Genomic DNA, 27,155 nt, shown 5'->3' on the forward strand with positions numbered 1-27,155 from the left:
GCCTTTGCGGCATGACCAGGTACCCTACAGCAAGGGAGAAAAGGATGCTGAGTTCCAACGACACGTCCAACCTGCTGCTGAACGCCGGGTGGAATTGCCGTGCTTCTGAGAATTGCATGAGACCCCCGGCACACGTGTCTGCGAACGCACCTTCCCTCTGCCCTCCTCCCCCTCCGTCTCCTTTATTTCTCCCTCGACTCCCGCTTGGTTTCATCTTTACGTCAGAGCAGCACGTGCTACCATTCCACTCTGTTTCTTGAAGCATCCGTCGAGAGCAAGCCCGCCTGTCCCCAGGATGCTGCCATGCGGGTTTTAGCTGTGGTAACCAGGACCTCCCTGGTGTGTTTATTCTTGTGTATTCACTGGTATTGGTCTTTTACTCAGCAGAAACATTCTATTTCTGCAGCGACTGTAGTGCACTATGAAATCACCTCCCACGAGAGCAAATTGGAAAGGCTTCATAAAATTCCGGGCAGGTGTCATAAACACAGAAGCGTCGGCAGCAATGGAAACAAGCCCACCATCCATTAAGCTGGGGGTTTCATAACCTGCAGCCGGAAACTGACAGCTACGTCTCCTTTTTCATTCACTTAGACTGCCTGAGGATCTGAGCCATGCTCTCTCAATTTGCAGATGGGTAAAGGGAGACTGCCCTCAGGGAGAGGAGTCAGCCTGGGGGGGGGAGAGGAGAGGAGGGCTGTTCCCGGTGGAGGGGACAGCATGTGTGAAGGTCAAGAGGCAAGAGAGAGGAAAGAGACGGACCCAGAAAAGAGCGAGGGTTCAATACATTGGGAGCCTGCTGAGGAAGGTGCGAAAGGGCCTCTGGTTCTCGTCAGCCCAGGGCTGGGAAGCCCTTGGGGGGTAGCTGGTGGGGGCGACCGGCACTGAGCGGGAGACCGACTAAGACGCACACTCTCAGCCTCTTCTGGGAAGAAAACCTCGCAGACTGGGCATTCTCTCCCTGCAGGTGAGAGCAGAGGAGAGAAGCTGAGCAACTCCAAGTTTTGTTTATGAAAAAGGACCAGGCTTCCCTGGTGGCTCCATGGTAAAGAAGCCACTTGCCAATGCAGGAGATGCTGAGCAACTCCAAGTTTTGTTTATGAAAAAGGACCAGGCTTCCCTGGTGGCTCCATGGTAAAGAAGCCACTTGCCAACGCAGGAGATGCAGGTTCGATCCCCAGTCGGGGAAAGATCCCACGTGCTGTGAGGACTAAGCCTGTGCACCACACCTGTTGAACTTGTGCTCTAGAGACCAGGAACCAAGACTACGGAGCTCAATGCCACAACTCCTGAAGCCCCTGCACACCAGAACCCGCGCTCTGCAGCAAGAGAAGCCCCGGCAATGAGAAGCCCCCCGTGTCACAGCGGGACAGTGGCCCCTGCTCGCCGCAACTAAATAAAAGCCCAGGCAGCAACAAAGGCCCAGCACAGCCAAAAATAAATAAATAAAATTATTTTTTAAAATGTACCAAAACTTCAAGACACTTGAAAAATAACTGAAGTAATCAATTAAAAAAAAAAACAAGTGTTCACGATTGTTGCCAAGGTCACAGCGTGTCCCTCAGACGACCATTCAGAGTGACTCTCTGGAGGCTCTTGGGGATGTTCACGGCGGGGACAGCCACCCTGAAGTGGGGCGTTTTCTCACGAGTCCCGGAGGTTAGGAGGTTTGGAGGTGCTCTTGGCAAGGAGGAAGCACTCGTGCAGGAGCTTGTCTGCTTTTCTGCAGCTGTGGAAAAGACAGAAGGGACGTTTTCCAGAAGTTTCTCTCCCAGGCAGTCATGGGATCTGCAGCGTTCAGGGCCACTGTTGGCAAGAGGGCAAAGAGGTCCAGGCACCCAGACTGACAGTGTGGGTGGACCCAGGACGGATCAGGATCGAGGCACCAGGCGGGCATGGGGTGCTGGCTCCTGTGGTCTCCGCCTCGCCCCGGGCAGCTCTGTCCAGGAGAATGGTGGGCCCGACACTCCCCCCAGGGACCCCGAGCCCCACGTCAGCTCATTGTTCCACCTGGCTTCACTCACGAAACCTCAAGTTCAAAGTTGAAAGGATTGGGCCTTTGGAGTCAGTGATTGCAGAACATGAACCCTAAGCGCAGGCCCTGGGTCACTGCGGCGGTCAAGGCCCCAGCCAGCCTGCAGAGGGGGCGCTGCTGTTGCTGCACTGACCAGCCCTCCCTTCCTGCCCCTCCTCCCCAGCGCCCACCCACCAGGAGACCTTAAGGGACGTTCAGGTCCCTCCCATGTGCCTGCACCCAGACACACCGTGCCCAGGACCTCTGCCACACGCCACACCCGCCGTCTCTAGGGTCCTCCCAGCGGCCTGGGGTCAAGAACGGCCGGGTGTGGAGTTCCCACCAGACCTTCTGCCTCTTGGAGACTGGTCTGCAGGGCCTGCCCTCCCCACTCCCCTGACCCGCCTCCATGGGGTGCTCCACGTCCAGGGCACACGGGCCTCTGGGAAGAGGCTCGCTCCTCGGTCATAACCAGACCTCCCTCTCTGCTCCTTCTGCCCTAAAGCTCTACGTGTCGTCTGACCTGGGGAGGAAGTGGACCCTTCTGCAGGAGCGAGCGACCAAAGACCACGTGTTCTGGTGAGCGCGCCCCACGGGACCCAGGGGCCCCCAGCCCTGCCCTCCTCCCCCCGGGGGGGGCCTCCAGGGCACCCTCTCTGCTCTGCTGGGCGGTGTCAGAAAGCCGAGGGCTGGGGCTCGGTGTTCCCAGGCCACATGTGTGTTTGTTTACACGTGAGTCTCCCTCTCTGGGCCTCCGCTTCCTCGACAGTAGATGGGGGCGCTAATGCCCATGACCCGGGCACAGTACCCACGCTCGGCAGGCCTCCTGCCCCTCGGCAGGTCTGTCCTGCCCCCTCCCTCCTCCCCACCGCCCCTCCCTCCTCCCGTGCCCCCTCCCTCCTCTTCTCTGCCCCTCCCTCCTCCCCTCTGCTCCCTGCCTCCACCCCACTGCCCCCTCCCTCCTCTTCTCTGCCCCCTCCCTCCTCCCATGCCCCCTCCCTCATCCCCTCTGCCTCCTCCCTCCTCTCCTCTGCCTCCCTCCACTGCCTCCCCTGCACCCGCCCTCCTCTCTTGCCCCCTCCCTCCCCCTGGCCTGGTCCTGACTCAGCCCCTGACTAACTGCCGGGCTGTGCAGCCCCAGCCAGCGCCCCGGCCCCCTCCCCATTTCTGTCATCTCTTGGGAGCTGATCAAAATCGGTCTGCGTAGGTAGCTCTCCGGTCTCACTGCCCCAGCAATGGGGCTCCGGTGCTCAGGAAATGCTTGTTGGATGAGAGAGTGAGTGAGGCCCACGGAGGATGAGACTTGGCCGAGGTCCACGGGCAGAGGGAAGGGGAGCTGAGCACGGGGTTCCCGCGGCCTCTAGAGGTGCACAGAGAGACAAGCTCTTTCTACCAAGGTGTGATTCCTGAGTGTGGATGTGTTCGCACACATACACTCGTGTTCTCTGCTTCGCATGTCATTTGGGCCACACACTAACACATGGACTCCCCGCCAGGCCACAATCCTGTTTCCTCGGGACAAACACGTGGAAACAACTCCCTGCCCACCCCCTCTGCCTCTTCAGTGTCTTCATGCCAATCAGGACCAGGAACTAGCTGGCTGACATAGGGCCACAGGCCGCAGAAGGGAAGCCTTGGTCTCTCCCCTGGAACAATGGCCTGTCGGTGCGCCTTCCACCACATGGCTGCCCTCGCGAGAACTCGGGTCTTCCTCAGAAACTAGGGCACCAGTGTCAGGCCTTGTCATTCCTGTCAACACGGGCTCAAGGAAGTGGGGAGGGGTCAGGAGGTGGGGAAAAGCTGGGAGGAGGGGAGGGGTCAGGAGGTTGGAGGGGTCAGGAGGGGAGGGGTCAGGAGGAGGGGAGGGGCTAGGAGGTAGGAGGGGTTAGGAGAGGGGAAGGGCTAGTAGGTGGGAGGGGTCCGGAGGAGGGAGGGGTCATGAGGAGGGGGAGAGGCCAGGAGGAGGGAGGGATCAGAAGCTGGGAGGGATCAGGAGGAGGTGAGGGGCTAGGAGGTGGGAGGGGTCAGGGAGGGGCGGTCCCTGAGCTGGTGGCCTGGGAGATTAGCAGAGCTGGCAGCTCCCCTGATGCGTCCAGTCCCAGGGAGACCTCTGGGATCACCGAGAGAAGCGGCCCACAGACACTGAAAGCAGAGTTTGTGCTCATTCGGACACGTTGTTATCTCTGGCAAATCAAATGATTTCTTCCCCAGGTTTCTGTCTTTGACCTGACAGCAGGAATTGCCAAAGCCCCATGTTCTAAGACCTTCATGTTTTGAGACTCTTAAGCAAGTGAGCTCATTAGACTGACCTCCTGGGGCCATGGCCAGGGACTGGGAGACCTACTGTGTTTTGGGACTGTGATGACTCTGGCTCATCACCTCCCTGCTAGTCTCTAAATGGCACTGGGACAGAATCGTGAGGGCCTCCCAGCAGCAGCCACGTTGTGAACACTGACCATCCACCAGGCACCGACCATGGGTCCAAGCGCATCATCTTATGAAATCCACACAACAGCCCCGACTGTCCCCCTTCATGTTGCAGAGGGCAAAGTGGAGAGAGGCCAGGGCACGTGTCCTCAGTCACACCGCCCGGAAGCAGCAGCCCCAGGCCATGGCTGCTTCTGCTTGTGGCCGGTGGCCATGCCACTGGCCGCTCTGCCAAGCAGTCTGCTCTCCTGCATTCCCCAGGCATTTCCAAGTTGGCCTTGGCACTCCAGCCTGGGTCCACCCATAAAGCCTCAGCCTTCCTCTTCCGTGAGCTCCAGTGCCTGCCAGGTGGGCGGCAAGAGGCAGGGCCTCTATCCTGAGGGGAGGTGAGGGGGTGACCACTGCAGCCCTGGAGGCGGGTGGTGGGCATCTTGAGGGTTCAGCGGAATTGTTTGCATCAGAGCTTTCCTTAGTAACTGTCAACTCCCCAGGCTCCCAGAGCTATGGACTTTTCCAACAGCTTGCTCAGCCACAGGTCTTCTCAAGCAACTGCTGTTTCCAAACAGCAGACCGAGGGCCTTCCCCAGACACCAGCTTTGGGGACCATGACAAACTAGAAGGTCTAGGGGGCAACGCTTGTCCCTTCCCACAGGGAGCCAGGCTCCATCTGAGCTGTGTAAGTGCAGAGGTTCACGTGGTCTTTCAAGACCCACGGTTGAGGGTTTCTAGGGGCAGGGACCTCAGGCTCATCGTGCTCCCAGCCTGTTGCTGGGCCTGGTGTGTGGGCCCGCTGGGAAGTGGCAGGGGAGAGACTCCGGTGGGGAGAGAGAGGGAATGAGAGAGGGAATGAATGGATGAATGAAAAGTGAGATAAATGAATGAGTGCATGAGAAAGTGAATGAGTGAGTGAATGAGTGAGCAAGCCACAGGCCGGGTGTCATACCCCATTCACAGATGACGGATGGTCAAACTAAACTTCCTCTGCTGAGCCGAGGACCTGTCAGCGCTCCTGGTAGGGAACAATGTCTAACTTTATTCAGAAAAGAGAGGAAAATGTCAGGCAGGAGACCTCCTTCCAAGGAGCTTACAGATGGCCTGTTCAGCAAGCCTAAATCAACACTTCGCCTTGCACTCGAGACTGTCCGGAGGGTCGGCGTGATTGATGCTGGCTCCCACATTGAAACACTCTGACTGCACTTCCCACCACCCAGAGCATCTGTAGATTTCGCATGTCCAGCGGGGACCACCTGGTCCCGGAGGAGACGGAGTGCACAGGGACCCCGGCGCCAAGCCTGCTGGGCATTGGGTTGAGAACTGAGGGGCCAGCTTGAGGCCAGGGGCTGCCAGCAGTGGGAGCTGAGTGCTCTGCGGGGACGTCTCATTGGCCTGGAGGGGCCGTGGGGGTGCCTGTCCACAGTGCTGAGTGGCACCGCTATGACACTCTGATGCAGTGAGACTCTGCGTCAGATTCTCAGCCTGCCCTTCGGCAAAGTAAATGTGCTGCACCAACCAGGTCGGTGTCCGTGAGAGGGTCAGCCGGGGGACGCCTTTGGAAAGGTCATATCGTCTGGAATGCACATTATAACAGATGCAGTCAGCTCATCACACCCACGACCTCCTGGGTGTTCTCGCCTAAGAGATGGCTGAAGTAGACAGAAGGTTCTAAAGGGGGTGGACAGGCAGAAGGTGACCGTCCGGTTGACACGGGGAACCAGTAAAGTCTGGGAAACACTGAACAGCAGCACATCACCCCGAAGTGTCCTTTCAGGTGGAAGACCTGCACCTCACCCCCTGGGTGCCCGTGCGGGGCGGGCAGGGGTCGGCACTGGCCTTGTCCACCATGGAGGACGTAGCCCAGGCCCTGTGACACGTCTTCCTCCCGTTCTCAGCCCTCGTTGAGCACTCTCGTTGAGCCCTCGTTGTCACCAGCCACGGTCCCCGCTGTGCTGCCTGAACCCCTGGTCCAGCCGTGTCTGACTCTTTGCAACCCCATGGACTGTATAGGCCTTGGAATTCTCCAGGCCAGAATACTGGAGTGGGTCGCCTTTCCCTTCTCCAGGGCATCTTCCCAACCCAGGGATTGAACCCAGGTCTCCCGCATTGCAGGCGGATTCTTTACCAGCTGAGCCACCAGGGAAGCCCAAGAATACTGGAGTGGGTATCCTATCCCTTCTCCAGCGGATCTTCCCGACCCAGGAATCAAACCGGGGACTCCTGCATTGCAGGAAGATTCTTTACCAACTGAGCTATCAGGGAAGCCCCGAAACTAGGGTGATATTCCCAGGCCTCTCCTGCCTCCTAAGATCATTTCGATCACTAACACACGTGTGCACACGCACATGCATACACACGTGTACAGACACGGATGCACAAGTCTTCTCTAAACCACTGTAAACGGAAGAATGCCCAGCAAGGCAGAGGTGGGGGCTCCATCGGCGTCCCAGGAGCAGCTGGGCTCTGGGGGAGGGCCGTGCCCTCTGAGCCTCAGACCCGGGAGGCCACGAGGCTCACAGGGGTTCTGGCAGCAGACAGGCCCGGGAGGAAGGGCTTGGGGGCTTCGTTTCCAAAGCCAACCTTTGCCGTTCTTTTCCAGGGCTGTGTCTGGGGTGGACGCTGACCCTGACTTGGTCCACCTGGAGGCCCAGGACCTCGGAGGAGGTAAGCAGGGAGGACGTAGGAGCCGGGGACCCCGAGTGCTCACCCCATGGCAGGCTCGGCCGCCCTTGTCCTTGGCGACTGGCCCTGAACAGCTGACCTCGCTGTGTTACGATGTGGCATAATTTTTAAATGTGCTTGTTTTCCAGCCAGGGATAAATCGAAATCAAGGAGCTCCGCTCCAGTGGAAAAGTCTATTAAGAGGGCGATTTGTTCTGGCCTCTGAGCACTGAGTGCTTCCCCATCTCTCAGCCCCGATCCCCGCCCTGCACTTGCTGGGTGTCGAGGTGAGGCAGGGACTCTGATGGCTCCCCCCGCCTCCAGGGGGCAGGAGCCCTCCTGGCAGATGAGCCCAGAGGCCATGCCTGTTATGAGGAAGGTCCTCTGTGCTCACTGCCGACAGAACCGCGGAAGGTTCTAGAACATCACAGCCAGTAGGACCTATAGGTTGTGTTTTCACTCAACAAACACTGGCTGAGCCCCCTGTGGACCAGGCCCAGGGCTGACCCTGCTGAGGACCCACAGGTGGACAAGACCCAGCCCTGCCCCTTGCCTGGCAGGACCTCCTTGGTTTCTACTGGCATGCAGACCTGGGCAGGGCCACCCTTCACCTACAGTGGGTGCCGACAAGTGCAAGCTGCTGTCCCTGGGGGGGACGTAGTACATGGAGGGCGGGTTCAGTGCCAGGCACCGGAGTCCTGGCTGGTGACCGAAGCTCTGGAGGGAGCTCCCAGCCCTCTATGTGGCAGCCAGGTGACCCTGGAAGTGACCTCAGCTCCCCGCCCTCAGCATCCTTCTCTGTGGAATGGGTCCCACGCGTAGTGCTCAGCCTGGGGCGGCATGGGTCATCAAGTGGCAGGGGGGTCCCCTTACCACGTCCAAGCCCTAGGCTCTTCCCTGGATGCCCCCAGCCCCTGTCCTGCAGGGAGCAGGGCAGTGTTACTGTTGTTTCTGCTTCACTTCTTGAGCTCAGTCATGGGGTCTGGAGCCGGTGCAGACCCCAGCCCTGCCACCCTCCATGCAAAAATCCCAAGTCACCCCCTGCTCCCAGCCACCCCAGCCTGGGAGTTCCACCAGAACCCCATCCAGCCAAGCTTGGTGGCACAGAATCCTGGCCTTTAGGACCCACTGCACTGGCAACCCCCACCTACCCTCCAGCCAGCCTGAGCTACTGACCATTCCCCAAGGTCACCCTGTCCCCTGCCATTGCCCCTGTGGAAAGGCTGGGCCCCTGTCCCCGGAAGGACCCTGGGGTGACAGTGCAGGCTGTGGACAGGAGGACGGTCACTCCTGTCACACTGGGGCTTGTTCACGAGAGCCAAGCGCCCACCTCCCTTCTCAGCCCCGTGGTCAGAAACTTCACCTCGGCAGCCTCAGAGTGGCTCCAGAGAGTGGTTTACGCCACAGAGATTAGCAAGGGCTACGGATCAGCCCTTCTCCCACTGCACAGACCGTCAGCACCGTGAGAGGTGGTCTTTGTCTGTCTTGCTGGCAGTAGAGCTAGAGCAGGGAGGACCTGACCATCGTGACATGAGTGAGCGAGTGAGCGGACGAATGCATGGCTGAATGAGTGGGCGAGTGAGTGAACGAATGAGTGAGTGGGTGAGTGAGCAGACCGTCCACTGAGTCTGGCCTGGGTTCGACTCCACAGCGTGCCCAGCCAGGCAAGCCCACGACAGGATATTCAGTGTTGACCACAGGGAGTGACTGGCCTATTTAGAGGGGAGAAGGATGTGGTTCTAGAGGAATCAGGCTGTGGCACAGCCATGGCTGATTGCGAGCCTACTGTGCGCACTGTTTCAGGGGACCCTGCCAGTGAGTTAGGGCAGGCCTTCCAGCCCCCAGCCCGGCCCCCTGGCACTCTCTGTGCTGCCCAGCTACCCCAGGCCGTGGGCAGGATATGCCCCCAAAGGTGCTGATGTCTCTGAGCGCCTGGCTGGGCTCCATTTGGCCCCTGTGGTTAATTCTGCTCCTGCCCACACGTGGGAGAGATGAGTCCCCAGGGCAGAGGCTCCAGGCAACTCCCCGGGGGTCCCCCATCCCAGAGACAGAGGGCCTAATGGAAATGGGAATCTCCAGGCAAAGCTGGTGTTCAATTTGCTCAACCATAGATATTTCAAAAAGGATGAAAGGGTTTGCCTAAATCTAGTGGGGAAAGAACCCCTGAGTCCTTGCTCACACCCACCTGTTGATTGGTTGTGAGTGGAGAGACGTCTGGAGGGCAGGAGGGGTCCTAGCCGTGACAGGCGCTGTAGCCCTGGACTCTCCCTTCCCTGGGTGACCACACACCCACTGGGCCCGGGGAAGGCCAGTGGCTGGGGGTTGTGTGGGGATCTCCTGCCCACGTCTCTGGGGGTTGCTCTGCGGCCCCTCCCCCAGAGAGGGGATCCAGGTGTCCAGGGATGTATAGGTGTTGTGTCTGCGGGTAGCCTAAGCCAGGAGCAGAGGGTGGACGGGGCAGAACATGGGCCTAGTCCTGCACTCACACAGCTGTGCTCTCCTGCACGACTTGAGCCCAGGGTCAGCAAACGCTTCCCATCAAGGCCAGCTGGTAAACGTTTCAGCTTGGCCGGCCCTGTGGCCTATGCTGCCCGTGACCGCCATGGTAGTGTGAAAGCGCTGTGTGTGATGCGTAAACACGCAGACATAGCTGTGTTCCATGGAGCCTTTCTTTGGGAAAAGCCTGGAGGCCGGCCGGGTGGCCCTGAGTAGACAAGTCTCTAACCTCGCTCAGCCTCAGTTTCTGCATCTGGAAGATTGGACCACCCTCCCCCCCCCTCCCCCCGCCCAGTATGGTCCTGAGGATCGAAAGAGCTCCTCCCAGGAGAGCGCCGGGCACAGAGCCGCCCCCATCCCCACTCAGCGGCAGGTGTAGTACTCGCAGGGCCAACCCTTTAAAATTCAGACCCACAAACAACATCCGCGGCGGTGGTATCGGAACACAGATGGAGCGAGAAGGCTCAGCACTTCATCATGTCTGGGGCTGCGTCTGACTCTGTCCGCTGGCGTCTGGGTGTTTTGAGATTTCACGCCCCGCGTGGCTGCCTCTTATCTCCTGCAGGTTTTCGCTACGTCACCTGCCAGATCCACAACTGCTCCGATAACACGCGGACGACGCCCTTCGCGGGCCCCATCGACCGCGGCTCTCTGACTGTGCAGGACGACTACGTCTTCGTGAAGGTGCGCTTGCTTCCGGGGCTCCTGGAAATGGGCAGGAGGTGATGTGGAATATAAGCCACTCTGGGGGAGATGGAATCACCCCAACAGGAAGCCATAAAACGGCTACTTTACCTTCAAGTGCTACTTGCTTCAGTTCCTGCTGCCCCTGTGGCGAGGTACCGCCGCCCCCCAGAACCCCACAAACCCAGAGCACTGGAAATGGGCTGCCATCCGCTCCTTCTCCCTTCTGCCCCCCAGGACCCTCCCACAGCTCAGGGCCCCCAAGCCTGAACCCGTGCTGCTGCATCTGGTTCTGGTGGCTCTGAGTTGATATGGGTTGTCTCTGGTCATCGTTCTTGGCTACTTCATCAGCAGTCCACAGCCCAGGGACCAAGCCCTGCGGCCTGGTACTCAGATCACAGTTGGGACCACCCTCCAAAACCGTGTGATCTGACTGTTCAGAAACTCCAGGGAGCAGCTAGTCATACCACTTCTTGATTACTTCCACTGATGAGGAACTCGCTCCTTTCAAAACAGCCCGTCCCCTCCGAGACAACCCAAATCTTTGGAAATGTCCTTACAGCAGTGAGATAAAGTGTTTCCTCTACTCTCGTCCACTGGCCCCTGTTCTGCCCGCTAGGATCCCAGGGGATAATACCACAGGCTCTAATGGAGATGGTCCCTAAGGGCACTGGCTGGGCGCTCTCTCCACTGAAGGCTCCCCCATCTCGGAGACACTTCATCACCCCACAGAGTGGACCCACACCTCCTGTGGAGCGGGGCTGGAACTGGCAGGGTGGGTCATGGCCCCCATTAGGGCAGTCAGTAAGAGGCTCCTGCCACCACCAGCCCTGCTCTCATTCTCCTTCACCCACTGCTGAAGCCCCTCGGCCTCCCATACCTTCTGTCTCTTTGCATGTGCTCTTCCCTGGGCTTGGAGTGCTCACGGCCCCTCTTCCACCTTCTCTTCCCATTCTCTGTCATGTACCCCCTCCTCCAGGAAGCCTTCCTTGGCTTCTGCCTACTTCAGGCCCGCTGGTCGCCTCCTTGGAGTGCCCCCAGCTCTCTCTCCCGTCCTTCACTGCAGCCCAGGCCACACTGGCATGCTTTACTATTTACCGTAGAGCCTGCATCCTGCAGGGAGGTGTGCCCCAGGTCTGTACTCAGCACCGCCCCCTGCGTTTCTCAAACATCTGCTGAGTGTTGGAGCAACAGTGGCCGCAGCTTCTTTGACGATCAATCCCGCGTGGAGTGTTTTCGAAACACTTTGCTTGGTCCGCCAGCACCCCAGCCTGAGACCCCTGGGGGCACAGCTGTGGCTGAACGGGCTGGGCTGGTCCTTGTGCAGCAGGGGGCCCTGGGTGGGGTGGGGCTTGGTTAGAGGTGCTGGGAAGCCTGGCCAGGCCGAGGGTGGGCCATGGGAGGGGGCTCAGGGAGGACTGGGGTGCTGTAAGGAAGCAGGGGACACTGTGATCGGACAGCTCAGGGGTCAGGTCTAGAAGTGGGGGCTCAAGAAGCTGAGTTGCGGTGGGTGAAGGAGCCACCCCTGTGCTCAGCCTTGGCGGTGCTCAGGCGTGATCGTGACCACTCTCAGCTCTGTCACAGCAGCCTGGTCTGCCGCTGGTGACACTGTCTGCGTCAGACGGGAGAGGTGCGTGCCTGGCTAAAGGCTGAGGTCAGGGGCCACAGGGCTCTGTCCAGCTCTTGGCCCAATCCGTCTCCCATCGCCTGTTTGCCCCCTTGCTCCTCTTCCCCTCTCCCTCCTCCCCACTTACGCCTTCCCCAAAGAAGCAAACGCCGCTCTTTTCCTGGCTCTTCCATTCTCTCCCATGGGAGACAAGTCACTCCAGCTCTGGACCTCACTCTGCTCATCTGTACAGTGGAGGTCACCACAGCGCGTGGACCTGCTGGGCTTGATGCCGATGGCCTGCCTTGTGTCACACACGCGGCGTCCCAGGAGCCCTGCCTGTCGTGTCGCCTCTCTTGCCTTGTGTTCTGGTGGCATCTTGTGTGACTTGAGCTTACCTCTGTCCTGTCTCTTCCTCCACTCAGCAGTTCACCAAGTACTCTCACTAAGAGAAGTTCTGGGGAACAGAATTTTCTTTCCTTTGTTCTGTAACTCAGATACAGGGAAGCAAAGTGCTGAAAGAGCACAAGGGAAGGAGATTAGTTCTAACCGAGGGAGGTGGAGGAAGACTTCCCAGAGGTGGGGCATTTGGTATGGGGCTCTGAAGGATGAATAGGAGTCTGTCTAGTTCAGGCAAAGCACATGTAAACAATATAAAAGGGCATTTTCACCAGCTGAAATACAATGTGTAGTTTTTCATTCATGAAGATCTGGCTTAACTGGAAACCTAGCCCCTTAAAAAAGTATTTTTTCCCCTCCTGTTAGGCAACCACAGCAAACCAGACCAAATACTACATCTCTTACCGTCGCAATGAATTTGTCCTGATGAAACTGCCAAAGTATGCATTGCCAAAGGTAAGAGTGGGTTCCCTGTTCCACCTGGCCCTGAGCTGTGTCCTGAGCCTGCACTGACTTGGGGGCCTGCAGGTGCCTGGTGATGGCCAGCTCAGGATGGACAAGAGCGAGGCGGCCTTGCTTCCTGCAATGACTCCCCTCCGCCTCCACTCCACCCTTGCATGTGCCCAGCTGCATCCTGTCCTAGGGCCTCCACCATGCTCCTTCCTCTGCCCGTTCTTCCTTTTCCCCAGACTCCCGCACATGTGATGTTTCAGAGCACTATCTCCTCCTATTGAGCCTCCAGGCTGGTCCTGCTCACACCTTACGCTTCTCTTTCCTGGCACTCAGGGTGTGAGGAAGGCCCTGTGTCCATTTCCTGCTTTCATCTGGAGTCTCTGGGGCTGGGGCGCAGTTTCTGTTTTATTCACCACTGCATTCCAGCTATCTACTATGGTGCCTAGTATGTAGTAGGTGCTCAATTAATGCTACTTCCTTCCCCTTGTGTGTATGTGTGTATGAGTTGGTCAGTCGTGTCTGACTTTTTGTGACCCCATGGACTGTAGCCCGCCATACTCCTCTGTCCATGGGATTCTCCAGACAAGAATACTAGACTAGGTTGCCATTCCCTTCTCCAGGGGATCTCCCTGACCCAGGGATCGAACCTGGGTCTCCTGCATTGCAGACAGATTCTTTATCATCTGAGCCACCAGGCAAGTCCTGGCAAAGCAAAGAAGAGGGGACATGGAGGCTGCCCAGACACTGCCCCCACCCTGTTTCAGAGTGAACTCCACAGTCCCCTCCCTGCTGGTATGGCATTCCAATTTTACAAAGGAAGTGACTGAAGATCAGAGAGGCTAAGTATCCTGTCTGAAGTCACACAGCTGGTAAGAAGCCGAAGCACGTTTCACACTGAAGTCGAGGGTGCAGGGGTCTGAGACCAGCCTCCGGCCACATCCCCCTCCGGAGGATGTTTTCACTCCCTGTACATAATTCAGAAACACAGATAGAAGCAGCCTTTCCTCACCCACACGCTTACTGAGCATCGCATATAAGCTGGGAACTAACTCTACAGCTGTGAGTCAGACACCTCAAATTCCTTCCCTGGCTGGGTTTTCAGAGGAAACAGGCAGAAAGTCAGGCAGACAAATGTGTGGTATAATTGCCGGCTGTGGTGTGTGCTGAAACGGGATAAGAGGCCAAGCCAGAGAATGACAGAGGACGGGGGAAGCTTCCCTGAGTGGGGTGTTTGCTCTGAAGCCCGAAGGCTGGGGGAAAGCTGTTCATGGGTAGGATGGTGCAGATGCAAAGGCCCTGGGGCCCGAGAGACCTGGCTGGAGGGCAGAGGGTGGGGGCCAGGTGAGAGGAGGCAGTCCTTCCTATGACCCAGCTTCAAAGGATGACTGAGGACCTCCTCATAGGGGTGGCATTCGTATTGGCACTAAGTGTCCCTAAGCTCACTCAGGAGTCCTGCCCAGGACCCATGATGGGCCGGGGTTGGGGTGATGCACAAGTCAGGCTGCTCTCAGGGATCATCCCCCAACCCTGAGCCCAGGGTGGGGTGTCCCAAGACCACATATGGTCTTGTGAGCACACTGCCCATCCAGGCAGCAGGCTGCTTCCTCTCCACCAAATTCAGGAGAGCAGCCAGATCCCGTGTTCCCACCAACAACGCGGAGAGCTACCTAACTGAATTTCCTAATCAGATTTTGTTGTTATACGGTGAATTTGTGACTCTTGCCTCTTTCCTCCGCTCAAACCATTCCCATCTTTTTTTTTTTTTTCTTTCATTAATGGCCCAAGTTGGCCCAATGGCCCATGAAAACAACAGAAATTAGAGCCGAGGGGAACTCAGCACGGCCTCCCCACCTCCTTCCCCCCCTGCCCTCCCCCAGCCCTGTTTGACTGCCTCTGGTCCCTGGCCCCAAGCCAAAGCGGCTTTTCTGCAGCTGCGTCATCGCAGTCCCTCTGTCTGCAGCCTGGCTTTCACATGACAACGTCTTGGGAGAATTTTTTCCGAATGATACACGATAGCCCCTTTTAAATAACGGCAAAACTTTCAACTCAGGAGACTGTGCCTTGTTCAGCTAAGCCAGACTCCTGTTGTGTAGGCATTTGGGTTGTTTCCATATTTCGTAGTTATAAACTGTGCTGCTAGGAATATATTTGCACCCACAGGTATTTATTTTTTTATTTTCACAAGTTAGTCTAAGAAGAATTTCTGGACCAAGGATATAAATATTTGTGGAGCTTAGTTGCTTTCTAAAAGGGTTCCACCTTGCCACCAGCAAAGTTAGAACAGGCCTGTTTTAACATGGCTTTGCCAGATTTTGTGTTGTATCAGTTCTGTCTTCCTTCTACTTAAAAAGGTATAAATGGCCTCATTCTGTCGTTTTAATTCACCTATCTCTGAAAACTAAAATGGGTAAACAGTTTTTATTATATTTGTCAGCATTATTTGCTTAAATTGTTTACTTGTAGAGATTCTAAAAAAATACTCAAGAGAAAAAAATAGAGAAAAAAGAGAAAGAAAAAAAAAGCAGGCAAAGGCTATAAACAGACAAAAGAGAGGAAAAATCCAAATAACTACTGATTCTATAAAAACATTCAGAAGCATAAAGTGAATGCAAATGTACTTTAAAGTGAAATAGTCTTTTATCTGTAATATGTTCACATAAAATAAAATCCATAAAGTGTAGGAATAAAGGAGAAAGTGACGTCAGGGAAGAGGGTGGGGTGGAAGCACGGAGTCCGTCTTCTCACTTAGGCCAAAAACCACACTGGCAGAACCCTCCTGATGTAATGATTTTGGAACTCCTGGTCTGTTCCAAGGCTTGCAGCTTCCAGGGGAAGGCTTGGAAGGTAAGTCATTAATTTCCACAGTTTTGGCTCTTCCCAAGGTAGCGGCTAAACGTCTCTCCCGACCTCCCCCTCAGCCACAGGATAGCATCCGTGCACATGTTCCTGGAGCCGTGGACACACCGCTTGCAGGATTCATGATGCTAATCCCTGGGCACCAGTAGGTCTGGGACTATATGCTCCTGATCATGAAGCACTTAATTTCTTCCACTTGGTGGTTGTTTCAGCATCTATAAAACAACTCAGGAATTGTACATCAGACACTATTATCTAGGCCCTTCAGAGAGGACCTAAAGCAGAGGATATGGGGGAAGGGTCTGTCCTGGGAAGGCCCCATAGGGTCCTGCTGGTCTTACAGCCAGAGCCTGTTTCCACCTTCATCCCCACATTTATTTTTCTTCTTTTCCCTTTTGGGAGCCAACATTTAAGGACAGAGGATGAGATGATCAGATGGCATCACCAACTCAGTGGACATGAATTTGAGCAAGCTCCAGGAGATAGTGAAGGACAGGGGAGGCTGGCATACTGCAGTCCATGGGGTCACAAAGATTCATACATGACTCAATAACTGAACAACCGTTTAAGGATGAGGACATTCAGAAGCAACAGCCATATGGAGGGATGTAGAAAGTCATGAAGCATGCCCAGGAAAAAGCTCACGCTCAGACAAGACTTGAGGAGAACTTTAGTTTACACCTCAGGCTGATTCCCAAGACACACACAGCCTGCAGCAATAAAATCAAAATAAAAAACAAACAAAAAAGCCAGCAAACCCTGGGGGGGCGGGAATCTGATTTCCTGCATTATTAGATTGGAATATCCAGTTTTCAACAGCAAGGAGACTACAAGGCAAGCAAAGCAGGGGCCATCCATTCCAAGGGGAGAACACCAGCAGAAGCAGCCTCTGAGAAAGGCCAGACGCCAGACCTACTAGACAAAGACTTTAATGTAACTGCCTTCAAGATGCTCAAAGAAGTAAAAGACACGGGGAGACAGTCAGGAAAGCAGTGTGCTCATGAATTAGAAGTACAAGCATACCTCGTTTTATTGCACCTAGCAGATACTGCATTCTTTTTAACAAGTTGTAAGTTTGTGGCAACCCTGCGTGGAGCCAGTTTATTGGGCCATTTTTCCAATAGCATTTGCTTTTTGTCTTTGCATCGTATTTTGGTAAATCTCACAATATTTCAAACCTTTTCATTCTTACCATATTCATTATGATCAGTGACTTTTGATGTGACTGCTATAATTGCTTGGAGCCAACTTAATTGATAAACATTATGTGCGTTTTGACTGCTCCACTGAGCAGCCATTCCCCCATCTTTGTCCTTCTCCTCTGACCTCCCTGTTCCCTCAGACATACAAAATTGACATTACAATGGCCTCTAAGTGTTCCAGTGAAAGGAAGAGTCACACTTCTTTCACTTTAAATTAAAACCTAGAAATGATTACACTTAGTGAGGAAGACTTGTTGAAATCCAAGACAGGCTGAAAGTCAGGACTTTTACAGCAAACAGCAGGTTGTGAATTGAAAGGAAAAGTTCTTGAAGGAAATTAAAAGTGCTACTCCTATGAACACATGAACAAACAGCCTTATCACTGATATGGAGAAAACCAAACAGCCTTATCACTGATATGGAGAAAGTCTGAATCATCTGTGTAGAAGATCACACCAACCACAACATTCCATTAAACAAAGCCTAAACCCACCACTTCCCTGGTGGCTCAGATGGTAAGGCGTCTGTCTACAATGCAGGAGACCTGGGTTCGATCCCTGGGTTGGGAAGATTCTCTGGAGAAGGAAATGGCAACCCACTCCAGTACTCTTGCCTAGAAAATCCCATGGACGGAGGAGCCTGGTGCAGGCTACTGCCCATGAGGTCGCAAAGAGTCGGACACGACTGAGCGACTTCACTTTCACTTTCAAACCCAGAACAAAGCGCTGTGCTGTGCTAAGTAGCTCAGTCATGTCAGACTCTTTGCAACCCCAGGTTCCTCTGTCCACGGGGATTCTCCAGGCAAGAATACCAAGGTGGATTGCTACGCCCTCCTCCAGGGGATCTTCCCAACCCAGGGGTCGAACCCAGGCCTCCCACATTGTCGGCGGATCATTTTACCATCTGAGCCAGCAGGGGAGCCCAAGGAAAGCGCTAACTCTCCTCAATTCTATGAAGGCTGAGAGGTGAGGAAGCTGCGGAAGAAAAGTCTGAAGCTGGCAGAGATTGGTTCATGAGGTTCAAGGAAGCCGTCTCCATAACATCATAGTGCAAAGTGACAAAGCAAGTGGTGATGTGCTAATAGAAGCTGCCACAAGTTATCCAGATACAACTAAGGTTATTAATGAAGGTGGCTACACTGAACAACGGATTTTCATTGTAGACATGCAGCCTCTGTTGGAAGAAGATGCCACTAGGACTTTCATAGGTAGAGAGGAGAAGTCAATGCCTGGCAGCAAAGCTTCCAAGGACTGACTGAATCTCTTGTTAGGAGGGGCTAATGCAGCTGAGGACTTGAAGTTGAAGCCAGTGCTCATTTATCATTCTGAAAATGTTAGGGCCCTTAGGAATCATGATCAATCTACTCTGCCTGTGTTCTGTAAGTGAAACAAAGCCTGAATGACAGTGTATCTACTTACAATATGGTTCACTGCCTATTTTAGCCCCACTCTTGAGACCTAGTGCTCAGAGAAAGATTCCTTTCAAAATATCACTGCTCATTTGACAGTGCACCTGGCCCCCACAAGCTCTGATGGGGAATTCAGTGAGATTAATGTCAGCATGCTGGTTTCACACCTTCTGACAAGTGTGCACATTCTGCAACTCGTGCATCCAGGAGGGATTTCAACTTTCAAGTCTGAATATCTAATAAATACAGCTCACAAGGCTGTAACTGCTAAAGACAGTGATTCCTCTGATGGATCTGGGCAAAGTCCATCGAAGACCTTCTAGGAAGGATCTGCCATTCTAGATGCCATTAAGAACATTTGTGATTCATGAGAAGAGGTCAAAGTGTCAACATCAACAGGAGTTTGGAAGAAGTGGAGTCCAACCCTCATGGATGACTTTGAAAGGGTTAAGACTTCAAAGGAGGAAGTAACTACAGATGTGGTAGAACCAGCAAGAGAACCAGAATTAGAAGTGGAGCCGGAAGATGTGACTGACTTTCTGCAAGCTCATGATAAAACTTCAAGGGATGAGGAGGTGCTCCTTATGGACAAGCAAAGAAAGGGATTTCTTGGATGGAATTTACTCCTGGTGAAGATGCTGTGAAGATTGCTGAAATTACAGCAAAGGATTTAGATGTTACACTAGCTTAGTTGATGGGGCAATGGCAGAGTTTGAGGGGATTGATACCAATTTTGAAAGAAGTCTACTGTGGGTAAACGCTATCAAACAGCATTGCATTCTATACAGAAATTATTCAAAAAGGGAAGAGTGGATAGATGCGGCATTGCTCATTGTTGTCTTATTCTAAGAAGTTGCCACAACCACCACACTGGTCACACAGCAGCTGTCAACATCTAGTTCAGACCCTCCACCAGCAAAAAGATTAGGACTCACTGAAATCTAAGATGGTGGTTACCCATTTTTTAACAATAAACTACTTTTTAGTTAAGGTTATACATTTTGTAAGACGTAATGCTATTGTGCACTTAGAGATTACAGAATAGTGTGACTGTAACTTTTATATACACTGAGAAATCAGAGAAATCTGTGTGACTCACTTTATCATGATGTTTGATTTATGGGGTGGTCTGGAACTGAACCCACAGTATCTCTAAAGTGTTCCTGTACCAAAAAAAAGACAGAACCCGTGGAACCAAAAATAAATCCTGAAGCTGAAAGGAACAATAATTGAAATGGAAAATCCACTAGAGACATTCAAAAACAGATTTGAGCAAATAGAAAGAACCAGAGAACTTTGAAGATGGGACAATTGAAATGATAAAACCTGAGGGACAGAAAGAAAAAAAATTGAAGAAAAGTGAAGACCATCCAAGAGACCTGTGGGCCATCATCAAGTGAGCCAATGTACGAACTATGAAAGTCCCAGAGGAAGAAGAAAGAGAGAAAGGGGCAGAGGAATTATTCGAAAGCCCGAAACTTCCTTAAAACTGATGAAAAACATAATATCAGACCTTTAAAAGCTTGGTGAGCTCCAAGTAGCATAAACACGAAGAGTTCCACACCAAGACATTATACTCAAGCTGTGGAAACACAAAGAAAGAATCTTGAAAGCAGCAAGAGACAAGTCACTCATCACATACAGGGGTCATCGATAAGATTATAGGCAGATTTGTTACCAGAAACCTTGGAGGCCAGGAGGCAGTGAGTTGCAATATTCAAAGTGCTGAAAGAATTTGGTGAAGATGTTGGTTCATTCAGCTGTTCCTTAAATTTTACCTAAAAATCTATGAGGACATTTCCCCTATCATTCTTACTAAAATGTCTTTAAGCTTTCCAAAAGTACTCCTTTAAAATGGTTTCACTACAACTAAAGGAATAATGCAAATACATACACCATCTCCACCTGTTTGCCACTCCATCCCTCCTTCCCATGACCACCTCACTTCATTCCTCAAGGCAACTGTTGTAGGGACTCTTGTTGTTCACTCACTCATTTGTGTCCAACTCCTTGCAACCCCATGGGCTGCAGCCACCAGGCTTCCCTGTCCTCCACTGTGTCCTGGAATTTGCTCACGCTCATGTCCACTGAGTCAGTGATGCTATCCAACAGCCTTATCCTCTGTCACCCCTTCTCCTCCTGCACTCAATCTTTCCCAGCATCAGGGTCTTTTCAAATGTCAGCTCTTCACATCAGGTGGCCAAAGTATTGGAGCTTCAGCTTCAGCATCGGTCCTTCCAGTGAATATTCAGGACTGATTTCCTTTAGAATTGACTGGTTGGACCTCCTTACTGTCCAAGGGACTCTCAAGAGTCTTCTCCAGCACCACAGTTTGAAAGCATTAATTCTTTCATGCTCAGCCTCCTTTGGGGTCCAGCTGTCACATCAGTATATGACTACTGGGAAAACCATAGCCTTGACTACACAGACCTTTGTTGGCAAAGGGATGTCTCTGCTTTTTAAGATGTTGTCTAGTTTTTTCATACCTTTCCTTCCAAGGAGCAAGCATCTTTTAATTTCATGGCTGAAGTCACCATCCACAGTGATTTTGGAGCCCAAGAAAATAAAATCTGTCACTGCTTCCACTTTTCCCCCCATCTATTTGCCAGGAAGTGATGAGACCGGATGCCATGATATTAGTTTTTTGAATGTTGAGTTTTAAGTCAACTTTTTCACTCTCCTCTTTTACCTTCATCAAGAGGCTCTTTAGTTCCTCTTCACTTTCTGCCATTAGAGCAGTATCATCTCCATATTTAAGGTTGTTGATATTTCTCCCAGCAGTCTTGATTCCAGCTTGTGATTCATCCAGCCTGGCATTTCACATGATGTACTCTGCATAGAAATTAAATAAACAGGTGACAGTATACAGCTTTGATATACTCCTTTCCCAATTTTTAACCAGTATGTTGTTCCATGTCTGGTTCTAACATTGCTTCTTGACTCACAAACAGGTTTCTCAGGAGACAGGTAAGGTGGTCTGGTATTCCCATCTCTTTAAGAACTTTCCACAGTTTGTTGTGATCCACACAGTCAAAGGCTTTAGTGTCGTCAATGAAGCAGAAGTAAATATTTTTCTGGAATTCCCTTGCTTTCTTTCTGATCCAATGGATGTTGGCAATTTTATCTCTGGTTCCTCTGCTTTTTCTAAATCCAGCTTGTACATCTGGAAGTTCTCGGTTCACATACTGCTGAAGCCTAGCTTGAAGGGTTTTGAGCATTACCTTACTAGTATGTGAAATGAGCGCAACTGTATGGTAATTTGAACATTCTTTGGCATTGCCTTTCTTTGGGATTGGAATGAAGACTGACCTTTTGCAGTCCTGTAGCCACTGCTGAGTTTTCCAAATTTGCTGACATGTTGAGTGCAGCACTTTAACAGCATCATCTTTTAGGATCTTAAATAGCTCAGCTGGAACTCCATCACCTCCACTAACTTTGTTCATTGTATATTTATTCTTCATCTTAGTTTAACAAAGCCTAAATCTTAGCTGGTGCCTTGCTTCCCAGCTGGGACTAAATTTTACAGCTTCCCTTGCAGCTACATGTGGTCATTTCTGAAATCTGGCCAATGAGATTAAGTGGAATCATCAGGTCTGGGAGACTTCTCAGGCCCCTATTTTAAAGACTAGCCTTTCCCTCCTCTTTCCCCTCTCCCTCCTTTTGCCTTGCACATTGACAAGATGGCTGGCTGGAGCTCTAGCAATCATCTCAGACCATCAGTAGATGGGGCAGAATTGGGCAGTGGGATGGTGACTCCCAAGGAGCCTCTGTTCCTGATGACTCTGTCCCTGGTGATTCCAGCTTCTACACTGGGATCTCTACCTCTGGAATCCTTTTACATTTGGGGAAAAATGAGTTTCTATCTCATTTGAGTCACTTTTTTTGCAGTTTATATTACTTATAATCAAACCTAATTCTACCTGATAACAAACATTGGCAACTCTGATGTTTCCACATATTTCTCAGACATATAGATGTGTGTGTGTGTGTGTGCGCGCGCGCGCACGCACGCACGTGCACGCGTGCACGCTCAGTCTCTCAGTCATGTCCTTTGTGACTCCATGGACTGTACCTGGCCAGGCTCCTCTGTCTATGGGATTTTCCAGGCAAGAATACTGGAGTGGGTTGCCATTTCCTCTTCCAGGGGATCTTCCCCACCCAGGGCTCTCCTGCATCTCAGCATTGGCAGACAGACCCTTTACCACTGAGCCACCTGGGAAGCCCATATAAGTATATACACACATGGAAACACATACACATATGTGTGATATTTTAATGTCTTTTGTTTAGAAATGGAGTCAACAAATGTCTCTGCTTATAACTTTCCTTTTAAAAGAAGAATAATATGAACAATTTAAGGGAAAATTGTATATTATTTATCACTCTCTAAACACCAAGGATTTTTAAAAGACTGGTCTCGATGCGTGGAGAGAAACCAGCGCCCTCTAGCTCTGCTTGGGGGAAAAGAACATAATGTAACAAGAACTTTAAAAATGTTCCTTCTCTCAGATGCAGCAATTTCCCTTTTTAGATTTATGTTGTGGAAATACAGAGAGCACAGAGATCTGTGTCTGGGAATGTTTATGACTGTTTTGCACATCATGCTGGAGATGCTAAAAAGCTCACCAGTGGGGAAATATTCAGTGAAATATGGTACATTCACAAAAGGGAATATCATGCAGTCACCAAAAGTGGTGTTTATAAATAATTGTAACAACAGAGAAACATGCTCCTCATAGAACACGCAAGAGCAAGCTACAAACCATACTTGAGAAAGTATATGAATCACATTTGGGAACAAACCCAGAAGTAAACATCTTTAAATGTTAATATCAGGTCTCTCTAGGAGCAGTACTACAGGCAACTTTTACTCCCTTTATACATTTTCCTTTATTTCCCAAGTTCTAGTAAACATTTACTCAGGTTTTGTAAACATTTACCCGGGTGTGGGGAAGGCAAAGTCAGAATGAAGGTAATAGCAGTAAATACTGATCAGTCCCCGTGTGGCTGATGCTGGGCACTAAGTGAGCTCGGAACCTCGGCCGATAGCCGGCTTTCTCGTGCCGGGCTGCAGGATTAGCGATACCCGGGAGGACACCGCGGCCTTGCATGGAGAAATGGGAGAGGGGGGTGGGCGAGAAGAGCAGAGATGCCCCACTTCCCAGGCTTCAGGCGCAGCCCTCCAACTCCCCATCATCCTGCTGTCCCGTCTCACAGAGGGAACTGCCAGGCCTGTGACCCTGACTCTGTAAGCCCTCCCTGGCTGTGAGCTGCTCGGGTCCACAGGCCAGGACCCCGCTGCGCTGCAGGGCTGTCCCTGGGAGGGAGGTGCATCGCAGGTTTCACAGCACTGCCCCCCTCTTTTTTGCAAAGCCCTTTTTTTTTTGGCTACACAGCACTGGGAGGTGGGGGTGGGAACAGACAGGAGGGGAGGGGCCGTCACCAGCCTGCACCCTGCCCAGGCGGCCTCTTCACCGGATTGAAGGTCTGTAAAGGGAAGAGAACCCCCAAACTACACTGGCCGTGGTGGGCGGAGCAGCGGTCGTGACCAGCGTTGCCCCGCCCCCTCTGCCATCTGTCCTCGGCTCCTGGATCTTGGAAGCTCCGCCACCAGAGGGGCAATAAAAGTCTAGGAGTGATAGAAGGCAAACTGGAGAGGCTGCAGCATAAAAGCTCGTTATGGCTTTGAAACAGGCCTGTTCAGATGCCTTTTCATGTGGCTCCCACGCAGCGTTTGGCGCTGGCTGGGAGTGAAAAGGAAAACAAGAAATTCAGCTTAGCCCTGGGTTTCTTCTTCCTTTTTATTCGACTGTGGGTTTTTCTTTTTTTTTTATTCTTAATTGTCAAATCTGGAACAAATCCTGAGAGGGGGTGCCTGGCCCACTCAAGAGTTGCCAGGCGTCCTGCTCCAGGTGGGCTTTGGCCTCGGCCACTGACCTTCTCAGGCCAGGCCTCCTGCCGGCCTGCTGTCCAGGTGCCTGCCCTCAGCTCCCGCCAGGCCCCGAGCCGCCCACTGCCCTGCACGGGCCTTGTTGGCTGTGTGTCCGGCAGGAGGGCCAAGGGCAGGGGTGTCCTGGCCTGGAGGAACTGTGGGCAAAGGGCAGCTCTCTGTATGTAGCAGGCCATCGAGGAGGCCCTGGGAGTGAGGCTGAAGCGAATTAATCCAGCCCTCCTTCCCAGTGTACAACCCGGAGGGCAGAGACCAGTGTGGGTCCCCAGCAGGGCCCAGGGCCTAGCCAAGCGCCTGGCACACAGCAGGCACTTAATGAACACGTGCTGAGTGAGTGAACTGACAGGTAGCTTATCTGATCCTCAGGGTGGGGTCGGGGAGGGGCCCTAAGGAGACCAGTCCCCGCCTCCCAGGAGTGATGGTCTGTGGTGCATAGGAGTCCCGGCCTCCTCCTAACTGCGGACAAGCAGGCAGACGGCATGGCAGGGGCAGGGGGTGGGGGGAGGTGTCACTATGCCCCACCCAGTGCCTGGGCAGCCCCCCCACCCAATGTGGAGGGTGGGAACATGACCCCCATTTTGAAGCTGGGAGAACGGAGGCCCAGAGAGGTAAAGGGACTTGTCTACGGCCACAGAGCACTGCGGGCAGAGCCGGGATGAAAATCTAGGTCAGCCTGACGCCAAGAGGGCTGTGGCCAACCCCACCCCTCCCCCCAGGCCTGCCCCATCCCCCTACCCCCCACGCCCAGGCCAGCTTCCTTCCCCCGCACCGGCCCCCAGCCCGCACTGACCTCGCTCCCCCACGCCCCCAGGATCTGCAGGTCATCAGCACGGACGAGAGCCAGGTGTTCGTGGCCGTGCAGGAGTGGTACCAGACTGACACCTACAACCTGTACCAGTCGGACACGCGCGGCGTGCGCTACTCGCTGGTGCTGGAGGATGTGCGCAGCTCGCGGCAGGCGGAGGAGAGCGTGGTCATCGACATCCTGGAGGTGGGACCTGAGGGGCGTCTCGGGCCCACAGCCCAGGCTCCGCCCACTCCCTCCTGGCCCCTCCCACTCCTGCCTCGGCCCCTCCCACTCCTGCCCCAGCTCCGCCCACTCCCGCCTGGCTCCTCCCACCCTGATTCCTCCCAAGTCCGCCCCGGCCCCTCCCACGCCAACGCCGGCCACTCCCACCCCGCCCCGGCTCCTCCCACTCCCTCTGCTGCCCCTCCCACTCCCACCTAAACCCTCCCACTCCCGCCCAGCTCCTCCCACTCCCTACCTTGCCCTTCCCATTTCCGCCCCAGTTCCTCCCACTCCTGCCCAGCTCCACCCACTCCCACCCGACTCCTCCCACTCTCTCCCCGGCTCTTCCCACTCTGCCCAGCTCCACCCGCTACCACCCGACTCCTCTCACTCCCTCCCCGACTCCTCCCACTCCCTCCCCGGCTCCTCCCACTCTGCCCGGCTCCACCCACTCCTGCCCGACTCCTCCCACTCCCACCCCGGCCCCCATCTCACCCTACAAAAATGCCCTAATTCAGGCTTTGCAGATCTAGAGGATACCATGCAGGTACTTTCAGTGCAAGAGAGAAAACTCGCTGTTTGTGATGAAATTAAAAATCTAGTCAAGGAGCACTTTGTAACACTGCTCATGAGAAGAATGGAATTCTTTTGTGGGGATGACATGTTGCTGAGTTGAGGTTCAGGTTAGCGGTCCCCACCATCAACTTACTCGTCAGCCATCATCTGCAGAGCCATGCGTGCCTTGAAAACAGGCTGAGGGACAGAGGGTGGGGCCGTCCCATTGCTGGCCTCGCTGCCTCCCCCCACCCAGGACTGGTCTCCTCCCCGCTCTGTGTATCTCACTCTGTCGGGCTCTCTCTAGCTTCCTGTCTCCGCCTTGGCCCTGCAGCTCTTGTCTCTGAGGCTGGGGGTTGGGGCCTCCCTGCCTGAGATTCCCAGATCCCCCAGTGCCCTCCCTGGGGGTCCCACCCCATCTGTGTCCCATTTAAGCCTCCACGTGCTCTTGTCGTGTGATGCTGAGGGGCTTACCTGATCAGGTCAGAGGCTCTGAACTGGGGCTCCTGGCTCCCATGTGCTTGGATTCCATAAATGTCAGCCCCACCCACACCCACAAGGGCCCAAATGGAACCCGGCCTTTCAGGGCCACCTCTTGTATCCTTGTCCGCACCAGAGCCGGGGAGGGGCTCCCTCAGCCGCTTTACAGGTAAGGAACCGGAGGCTCGGACAGGGCAGGCAACCTGCCCAGGTACTTGGGGAGGAAGTGAGAAAACCAGGACCAGCCCCAGTCTGTCATTCCAGGCTCTGTCCACCCTCCTGGCCAGCACTCCCTTCCTCGGTCATTCACCATTAAGCTCCTCCCTCGGGGAGCCCCTGGCCAGTGTGTTCTCATAGTAGATACTGGTGGTGGGCCTACCAGACTCTGCTGTCCCTGCCGGGCTGGGGAGAGTGTCCCATGGGTGGCCAGCCAAGCCTTAAGCAGACAGAGCGGGTCAGCTGAGGTGGGAGCAGGCCTCCCGGACAGAGCCGGGGCTGCAGCCTCCATCTCTCAGCTGTCAACAGCAGCACGGACCGCCTTCTCCCAGGAAGTGATGAATGTAAGCATTGGTTTACAATGAGAACCCATTTGTGGGTTTACCGCCCCAGCTGGACACAGCCCACGGCTTAGGGCCATTTGCTAAAAGTTACAGGCGGGAAGGGCATGTCATTGACTCAGGATGAGGGCACCGCAGACACCGCAGTTACACGCAGGATGGCCTGGCCCTCTGCGGGTATCCGTACCGCCTGTAGCACATGCCCAGCTCCAGGCCCCATCCCCAGGATGCAGGAAGGAGCAGACCATTTCTCCCAGAATTTCATACTCTACAGGAAGATCAGCCCCCGACAGTGGTTCCCACCCAGTGAGTCAGCATCTAGAGAGCACCATGAGCGCAGTTAGCCAGCTCGGGATGGGAGTCAGGGAGTGCTTCCTGGAGGAAGGGATGTGGATGGATTTAAG

The 27,155-nt window shown here is 53.7% G+C and overlaps 1 protein-coding gene across 2 annotated transcripts in view; it reads left to right on the forward strand.

Annotated features, from left to right (window-relative positions):
* The window catches only part of SORCS2 (sortilin related VPS10 domain containing receptor 2), a 497,085-nt gene that overhangs the window by 415,856 nt on the left and 54,074 nt on the right, over window positions 1-27,155 (forward strand). For both annotated transcript variants that reach the window (XM_070372757.1, XM_070372758.1), the window contains exons 5-9: window positions 2,520-2,593; window positions 7,035-7,099; window positions 10,158-10,276; window positions 12,648-12,737; window positions 24,962-25,141. In XM_070372757.1, the coding sequence (XP_070228858.1) occupies window positions 2,520-2,593; window positions 7,035-7,099; window positions 10,158-10,276; window positions 12,648-12,737; window positions 24,962-25,141 (528 nt within the window). The remainder of the gene's footprint in view (window positions 1-2,519; window positions 2,594-7,034; window positions 7,100-10,157; window positions 10,277-12,647; window positions 12,738-24,961; window positions 25,142-27,155) is intronic.

This window comes from Bos mutus, chromosome 6 (genome assembly GCF_027580195.1).
Source record: "Bos mutus isolate GX-2022 chromosome 6, NWIPB_WYAK_1.1, whole genome shotgun sequence".
NCBI classification, from domain to species: Eukaryota; Metazoa; Chordata; class Mammalia; order Artiodactyla; family Bovidae; genus Bos; species Bos mutus.